The 9,428-nt window shown below is 44.1% G+C and overlaps 1 protein-coding gene across 1 annotated transcript; it reads right to left on the bottom strand.

The window, feature by feature from the left end:
* Window positions 1–2,461: 2,461 nt before the first annotated feature.
* On the bottom strand, window positions 2,462–5,515 carry birc5a (baculoviral IAP repeat containing 5a). The gene is made up of 4 exons (XM_038990664.1): window positions 5,315–5,515; window positions 4,978–5,087; window positions 3,497–3,614; window positions 2,462–2,690 (listed from the first exon to the last, which is right to left on the bottom strand). The coding sequence occupies exons 1-4, from the start codon at window positions 5,420–5,422 to the stop codon at window positions 2,598–2,600; spliced, it is 429 nt and encodes a 142-aa protein (XP_038846592.1). The 5' UTR covers window positions 5,423–5,515; the 3' UTR covers window positions 2,462–2,597.
* Window positions 5,516–9,428: the final 3,913 nt, after the last annotated feature.

Below are 9,428 nucleotides of genomic sequence, written 5' to 3'. Positions count from 1 at the left end.
TTTTTCTATTGTGTTATTGACTGTACATTTGTTTATCCCATGTGTAGCTCTGTGTTGTTTTTGTCGCACTGCTTTGCTTTATCTTGGCCAGGTCGCAGTTGTAAATGAGAACTTGTTCTCAACTGGCCTACCTGGTTAAACAAAGGTGAAATAAAATGTCTGTCTATATACCCTCATCTATCCATTCTCTCTCTCCATTTGCTCTCTCTCTCACCAGGGTTACTGGAGTTGGCCTACAAGGGGGGACTGGAGTTGGGCTACTGGAGGTAGTGGGGGACAGGAGTTGGGCTGTTGGGGGTACTGGAGTTGGGCTATTAGGGTACTGGAGGACTGGAGTTGGGCTACCGCGGGTACTGGAGTTGGGCTACTGGAGTGAGGCTACCGGGGGTACTGGAGTGGGGCTACCGGGGTTACTGGAGGGGGGGACTGGAGCTGGGCTATTAGGGTACTGGAGGACTGGAGTTGGGCTACCGCGGGTACTGGAGTTGGGCTACCGGGGGTACTGGAGTGGGGCTACCGGGGGTACTGGAGTGGGGCTACCGGGGGCACTGGTGTGGGGCTACCGGGGTTACTGGAGGGGGGGACTGGAGCTGGGCTATTAGGGTACTGGAGGACTGGAGTTGGGCTACCGCGGGTACTGGAGTTGGGCTACTGGAGTGAGGCTACCGGGGGTACTGGAGTGGGGCTACCGGGGTTACTGGAGTGGGGGACAGGAGCTGGGCTATTGGGGTACTGGAGGACTGGAGTTGGGCTACCGCGGGTACTGGAGTTGGGCTACTGGAGTGAGGCTACCGGGGGTACTGGAGTGGGGCTACCGGGGTTACTGGAGTGGAGGACAGGAGCTGGGCTATTGGGGGTACTGGGGGACTGGAGTTGGGCTGTTGGGGGTAGTGGAGGACTGAAGTTGGTTAACGCTGCTTTAAAAGGCTATATGGATGGTAGTATGTTGCATAGGAGTGAATTTTGGACTTGGGCCTGTAGGTGTTAGGTATCCTTCCCCTTATCCCAGATCTACTTGTGTGCCATAATGTCAACTTCTTGTCATGCCGAACATGACAATGAGTAACAAGAAGTTGGCATGGCAGAACTAAGACTTGGTGTTTGGGCCCTAAGACCGAGAGATGATGATGATGGAGGCCACACTTACTGTAGAAGAAGAGATTGGAGACGGTGCCAGTGAGGAGGGCGGGGCTCCGGGTCAGGGAACTGATCAAGCCACAGATGTCTACAAACAGTAGAAGGACCAGGCTAGGAGGGAAGACCACACTCGCACTGTGCATGTCTGGGGAAAACACACAACATTCCAACTATAGGAGCATACTTGACACACAGATAGAGGCTTCATCAATAACATAATCTATTCAAAATGTCCCAAAATAACAATAGCTGTTAGTGTTTTATTTTACAATGGTTATGTATTAAGGTGATAATGGACAGGTAACTCACTCAACATGTGCATCTCAGGTTCAGAGTAGCTGGAGGAGTTAAATGTGAAAGAATACACCTTTTGACCTGGAAAGATGGATAATTCATTATTCCGTTTTCATTGTGACCATAAAACTGTCTTGCTACAGGAAAGATGTCAGATAACAAATAGGCCTACCTGATACTATAAAGTCATCAATCTAAGCAAGGCATTGGTTTCAAATGACAAAATACACACATACCTTCGTTTTGGGAACCCAAAACCTCTGTATTGGTCTGGTTGGTTCTGTTCACCTTAATAATGTACCAGTAGTCGCTCCCAATCGCTGCCGCCAGGAACGCAAAGCTGAGGATACCGAAGATGCCCGCAGTGATCACCAGAAAACCAAAGGACAGCTTCATCTCGCCTGATTGATGTAAGGTATTTGCTCAGAGATAACAAAAACACGTGCGCCTCGATTCAACTCTCCACGGATATAGGGACTGGTAACGCCCTATTCCTACACTATTTATGTTGTTGACTAGAGGGGTTAATGCCAGTAAAAGGCTAAAGTAATTCAGATTATAGTGAAGTTAGTAGTAAAATATCACAACTACTCAAAATCTCCACTGGGAATCTTTATTCCCATATCTCCAGGATGACGCTCTTTCACCGTGTATCTAGTTCACCGCTCAAGAGATTTAATAACGTTACGAGGATGAGGCGTGAAGCAGGTTGACCACTACCGTTGAGGAATAACATTTCCAAGCAGCGGCAGAGTACATAGCAGGTGGGTCCTCTTATTTTATGGGCTCCAGGCGCACAAGTGTCTCCCTTTGCGCATGGCCATTATGCACAACTGGTGTCAAACACAAATATTATAGCGACCTGCGATGTGTAGGGTGTTTGCCTTTCATGCCAGCAACCCGGGCTAGCTTCCCTACCCCACCATTCACTACAATATGCTAGCAGGTTTACCAGTAGATTCTCACATACCCAGTTTATATGTTCAATCAAATTAGCACAATACATGACAAATAGATCACAAGAGTCAAATAGCGAAATAAAATATTTATTGCTAAAAACACCTAGCTAATGCAGACAGAATATGTACACTAGGCTACTGCACTACCAGTGATTACTCCAGAGCAGAACATTTATAAAGTACTCAAACAGGTCTAGTCTCTCCACGTCACTCTTCATCCATGGCAGTCTTGATGATCTCACCTCTTCTGCTTTTTGCCGCCTCCTCAAACTTAGTGATGGCCTCATTGCAATACTTTTTCTGTGATAGGAAAATAGAAGACATTTCATTCTGGTATATTCATAATTTTTCACACATCCCCTGATGGATTCTCAGCACTAGTAGAGACCTGGGATGGAGTGTTTTATCTGCAGCAAAACCAGGCTTAATGTGCTCCTATTAGTTTTAATACACATCACTGCATCAAAAGGTAGGTTGGTCCTCATTAAAGTCCTGGAGATCACTTCATTACTCCCCTTTTGTTTACAAAGCTCTACTATACAAGCTTCTGACTTACCTAACTTTGTTGTTAAAGTATAAAACTTGATACCAAACCCATTCACAGGGTTGGTTAACTCTTGAAATTCCTCAGGTCTCCACCAAACTAGGTAAATCCACTTTTAGTTTAATGCTCCCCCTTTTTGGAATCAATTACAAAATTCACTACATTTGGATTCCCTGGTACCACTAGGGCAGTTTAAAACCAAGATGAGAAATGAGTTCACAGGTGTGCAATTGTTTTGATTGACTTTAATAAATGTTTATGATGTCTGTGACGTTCTAATGTAATGCATTTGTTATTGTATCTTGTAGTTTTATCTTTTATTTTATGTCCTCAGGGCACTATTAAAAATGAGACCCTGGTCTCAATTGGGATCCCCTGATTAAATAAAAGTTGATAAAATATGTAATTGTTGATATTCTTGTTCTACCCATATACAGTAAATCACACAATTGGAGAAGCACTAAACCTACTTAGTTATCAATATTGGCCAAAGGTATAATTGTTACAGGGATTTCCAAAGACCTAGTCCTAGCTCAACGTACAATGTGGAATTTCAACTTACAATGTGGAATTTCTGCTTCTCTTTCTGGAGTTTGAGGAACTCTTCCACAGTCAGGTCATTCACACTCTTCTTCAGGGAGATGAAGTTGCAGCTGGGTGAATGAGACTTATGCTCCTTCCTGAAACAAGAGTCATGCCATGATGAGGAGAAAACACTAGCAATGGGATCAATAGAAACAACAATACTAAATTGTATCCTATTTCTAGTATAGCAATTGAGGAGGAACAGCAAGATCTGAGCTTGAACTAGCCTCGGCTCCCAGTCTTCACCCACTGGGCAGAGGCTAGACATTCATTACCCATAGACCGATTCATTATCTGGTGATAGTTAGGCGGTAATGTGTTCAGATTTCTAGCAACTGAAACATGCAAACATGTCAATACATGCATGAATCAGGTGATATTTTGTCTAAAATAAAGAAACTACTAGACAACCAGTAGAGTTCAAATGTTATTTTAATCAACATTATGTCTCGCGGAGGTCCTAAAAAAAGGACCCTTTTCAAATGATTGTATTGCTATATCTCAGACGGTATGTTAGTGTTACCTAGCGATCACCGGCTGATGAATCAGGCTTTAAGAAGCAACCTTGTAGTTACACACAGACCTCTTCAGAGTATGTAGTTAGCTATCCCAAGAATGTATGCTTAATGAGCGTAGTCTGGCCTGCCATTACTGCTTAAGGTCGGGGTCCAAGGACCTTGTGTTATTTTCAGAGGTAAACTGGCTCTGGCAGACATTTTTAGCAGTTTAAAATGTGTTGAATTTATTTAACATGGATACTTATTATGGTAACAGAAAAGTAATGCCGTGTTTAATGACAACTGTTTAAGAACCGGTATTGCTGAAAGACCAATAAACTAAACTGCAATACAGTTCTAGAAACATACAACCCTTCACTTTCATATGAAAATAATTTCACAAATGTAAAATACACACTTTCTGTTTTAACTGTCCTTATCACAGTTGTAGCCATAGATAATGATAGAGGCCTCTGGTGACCAAAAGGCCGTTTTAGCATGGGCAGCGCCATTGGGGTCTTACACCATTTTAATGTAGTCCTTCGGTTACACACAGGTGTTCGGTGCACGCTAGATGGCTAATTAGTAAAGGCGGTCACCTCTTTCTTCCGCTGCGATGGACATATGGCCTTGTGGAAACGCTAACCCTAAAAGGTGCATAGTCATTTAACCTTTTGTTTTCGGAAAATAACCTCTCGCTGATATGAACTATAACTACGTTCCTTGTGTTTCCAAAGACGTGTTCACTTTCAGACCAAGCGTTGGGTCTCTTAATAAAAGCCCGGGAATAAGATATCTTCAATATGTGCTAAAAGTAAGTAACGTTAGCGTCTATGAATGTTGTAGTAGCTAGCTAATTAGCTTAAACCCTTACCATGCGAGCCTAGTAAATAACAATAAAGGACCCAATTAACCAATACAGGCTTCTTTAGCCATGATCATTGTCTTACAACTAACTCACTCTGGGTCATCATCTGGCTCCCAGCCCTCCAGTTCTTTGAGACAGAAGAAGCACTTGGCTATGTCCGGGCTGTTCTCTGTTGGTGTGTGGATGAATCCAGCTTTGGCCATCTGGAATGCACAGCAACAAAGTAACTTAATCGTGGTAACGTTTTCGCTAGTAGATTAGACCAGAGTGAAACCATTGCATACGTATAATTTTGTGTAACCTAACTGAGAAAAGTGAATCACCAAATAATGGACAACTTTGTGTAGTTAGCTACTAACGTTACGTGCATTTCTGAAAGTCATAGCCGAGCTAGCTAACATTAGCCAGTTTGTTTCGTTAACTAACTTACGTTCTCTGGAGTGCAAGCACAGCCCTCTTCGAACGGCCACCCCACGTAGGTATTCAATCTGGTTTCATAAAAGTACATTTTCGTATGGTCTTCACTAAAGGGATCCATAACGCGTTCAACTAATAGTTTAAAATAGCTAGCAAAAAAACTCACGATAGCAACACCCGAAGCACACGAAAATGTTTTTGAAATTTCGGCGGACGTTTGTCTGCGATGTTATGATTGGTGGGTGGCTTACAGCGTCATGACATTATACGTCTGTCTTGGTGCTTGGGTAATGTAGTTTTGGACGCTGATTTGTCAGAAACAACATTCGCTTTTTTTTGCAGCCGTCAATAACTGGCTGATGCATTTCTAGCAAGCTACAACACCGAAACTACCTTCAGATAGTTATTATGGGCATAACTTTGTAGCAAATAAATTACTTGAAAAGCGTCGTACTGTGTTCCGATTCTACCTTGGTTCTGGCCAGTTATTCTTACAGCTATCGGCGAGATGTGCTGTTGAGACTTTGGCTGAGTTCGGATGTCTTTCAACGGATACAGCTGCTAAAATGATCTGGTCTGGAGCAGATGTGTTGATTTGTACTGGGCGCGACGAGCTGTATTTCTTCAACACACAAGAGCTGAAACTGACGTCAGGCTGAATCTCAAACCTTACACTTCGCCCACTTCAATTTACTAAAGGTGATTATACGACAAGGAACTGATTATTAATGAACACTGTTTACACACGGGTGAATAGCAGGTTAACTGATTATGATAAACTGAGGTGAATAGGAGGTAATACAATTAACTGATTATTTATTAACACTGACATGAATAGCAGCAGGTAACATGACAAGGAACTGAGTATTGATGAACACTGAGGTGAACAGCAGGTGAACTGAGTATTGATGAACACTGAGGTGAACAGCAGGTGAACTGAGTATTGATGAACACTGAGGTGAACAGCAGGTGAACTGAGTATTGATGAAAACTGAAGTTGTAGTAAGGGTTTGAACCTGGCTGTCAGCTATATGTGATATTCTTAATGGACACGAAACACTCCTCTTTGGTTGGTTCTTGTCTGTTATTCTATGCTGTCCATCAGTTCCTTAGTCCAGTGGATCATTTGGTGCTGAGTGAGGACAAGCAGTGTGTCTGTGCTGTCTGTGAGAGTGATGGGTTGTACTGTGTCGATCTACCAACTCTGCACCCCAGTTATGAACCTCTTCATTTGAACTACTCAGACTGATCATGCAAAAATTAAATGTATATCTGATAAACCTCTCCCCCTTGTTATCTCTCCTTAGGTCTCCCACTCCCCCAGCTGACCAGTCCCCTGGCACTGCTCTATTCAAAATGTCGTCTAATTCGCTGGCAGCCAGAGACAAGGGTGTGTGTTCTCTGATCGAGGTGGAGGGTCCGTCTCCCTGCGAGATGCAGTCTGGGGGTTCACTTTCTATAACGCTGCTGACCAACGGAAACTGACTGGAGTTTAGTCTATCTGTCATTACTGTTGGTCACCATGATGACTCAGAGGAAAATGACAGCGCAGGAGTGGTCATGCAACCTGTGTTGGCTTGCGTTTACAGCAGTGATGCACCAACATCTTCAACAACAACAAAACCACCATTTTCATCATTATCATCATCCTCACTTGGCCATTGGCCATTTTCTCCTGGAGCCTCTCCTCTTCAAGCTCCTCTTCGGCGTCGACGCTGCCCTCATAAACTCCCCTATGATCCTTTGCGGCCTGCTTGATGGGCGTCTCTGCTCCCTCCCCTTACGTCTTCCGGGATGACCAGGCCTTCGTGTCAGAGTACTACACAGCCCGGAGCAGCCAATCACTTTTATTGTAACCTTAGCCAGGACAAATGGTGGTCCTCAGTGTTTGGTAGCAGTGGGCCGACGGGGCAGGGTGGTGCTGGTCAGGACCTGTGAGGGGAGGAGTAAGGTAGCAAGCTTCACGGAGGGGTGTGTGTCGCGGCCTGTGGTGTGTGTGTGCGCAGGCAGGAAAGGCCTGTACTATAGCACCGGCTCAGATACTCTAGCCCTGGATCTCCCAGGGGAGCGAGAGGCAGCTCCAAGCCCATGAGAGACTGATGGTAGGCCACTGTGAGAGGCAAGACCAGGGTCAGGCCATGGATAGACCCAGGGAGTATGCTGTCCTGTCAGCCTAAATGTCTGCAGGGTCATCACCCTGGCTGGGCCCCTCACACAACGCCTCAGGTAAAGGTGTATATGTGTGTGTTCAGCTCACCCAATATTTTCTGTGACCAATCTTTGTTGTCAGGTTTGTTTTACTACGGATTGTGTGTGTGTGTGTGTTACAGGCACAATGCAGCTGGTGGCGTTGTCTCTCAGAGGGAGGCTCCAGCTGTTGAGGTAACTGTAGAGCACACCAGTTTGAAGGAGGTTAAGGAGGTCGTGGAGGTGCAGTGCTCTTCCATGACAGCAGTGTGTGGACTACACATCAGAGGATCTGGCCTCCACAATCACAAGACCTCAACCCAATTGAGATGTTTTGGGATGAGTTGGACCGCAGAGTGAAGGAAAAGCAGCCAACAAGTGCTCAGCATATGTGGGAACTCCAAGACTGTTGGAAAAGCATTCCAGGTGAAGCTGGTTGAGAGAATGCCAAGAGTGTGCAAAGCTGTCATCAAGGCAAAGGGTGGCTACTTTGAAGAATCTCAAATATATTTTGATTTGATTAATGCTTTTTTAGTTACTACATGATTCCATAATTTTGATGTCTTCACTATTATTCTACAATGTAGAAAATAGTAAAAATAAAGAAAAACCCTTGAATGAGTAGGTGTGTCCAAACTTTTGACTGGTGCTGCACGCTCTTCATCCTCAGGTACCATCCCACATACGCTCCTCATCCATAACATCCTCATCCTCTGACACCGGTACCATCCAACATATGTTCCTCATCCATAACATCCTCTGACACCAGTACCATCCAACATACACTCCTCATTCATAACATCTTCATCCTCTGACACTGGTACCATCCCACATACGCCCCTCATCCATAACATTCTCTGATTCCGGTACCATCCCACATACGCCCCTCATCCATAACATTCTCTGATTCCGGTACCATCCCACATACGCCCCCCATCCATAACATTCTCTGATTCCGGTACCATCCCACATATGCCCCTCATCCATAACATTCTCTGATTCCGGTACCATCCCACATACGCCCCTCATCCATAACATTCTCTGATTCCGGTACCATCCCACATACGCCCCTCATCCATAACATTCTCTGATTCCGGTACCATCCCACATACGCTCCTCATCCATAACAATCTCTGACACTGGTATCATCTCACATATGCTCCTCATCTTTATCGGCAATACACTCCAACATCTCTCCTGTAAAGGAGAAATGAATGACTATTTGTCTCCCTCTACTGTTTCTGTACCCCAACAGCATTTATTTCTGTTAATGTTGAATGGTCAAGTCATGTTTGCAAATGTGTACATACCAAGTGCTGTTGTACATTTTACATGTGTTTTGTGTGCATTATAATGTAGCCTACCTGTAAAATTGAAACAATTGGTTTGAAGATCGTCACTTCACTGACAACACATTATCCACACACGAAACATATATTTTACACAGAGAGAATTTTAATCATTTTTTTCAAAACGTTTCAGAAAGAGTAAATAAATAAATATTACAAAGGAATTAAGCAAATGTTGTAGATTACTAGCACTATACTCTTTCTAGATGACCGTGTAGTCTTGTTACTGTAAGGTTGGTTTGCAAGGGAGCCTGTACTAATCTCAAATGACACCCATCACACTCCTATTTCACATATAGAGGCCTATAACTTATGACCAAGCCATTAACCTATGTGTCTGTGGTCTGAAGTAGTTCTGCTGCCCTACGTTGGGAATAGGGTGACATTTGAGATGCAGCCGCCGATCGTGCTTGCTAATGTGAGTATCCTTTGACAACGCTATGATGATAAGGAAGCTATCCGCTAACAATGACTCGGCTACGATGAGTTGATGACTTTCTGAGTTCATTATTACACATCTCTAAACTGTCAGTCACTTACAAAAGTCAGAATTGGCAAAACAACAGGGAAGAAAGTGGGTGGAAGAGAGGA

The sequence above is a fragment of the Salvelinus namaycush genome, chromosome 4 (genome assembly GCF_016432855.1).
Source record: "Salvelinus namaycush isolate Seneca chromosome 4, SaNama_1.0, whole genome shotgun sequence".
Lineage (NCBI taxonomy): Eukaryota > Metazoa > Chordata > Actinopteri > Salmoniformes > Salmonidae > Salvelinus > Salvelinus namaycush.
This window is presented reverse-complemented; position numbering and strand designations above follow the sequence as displayed.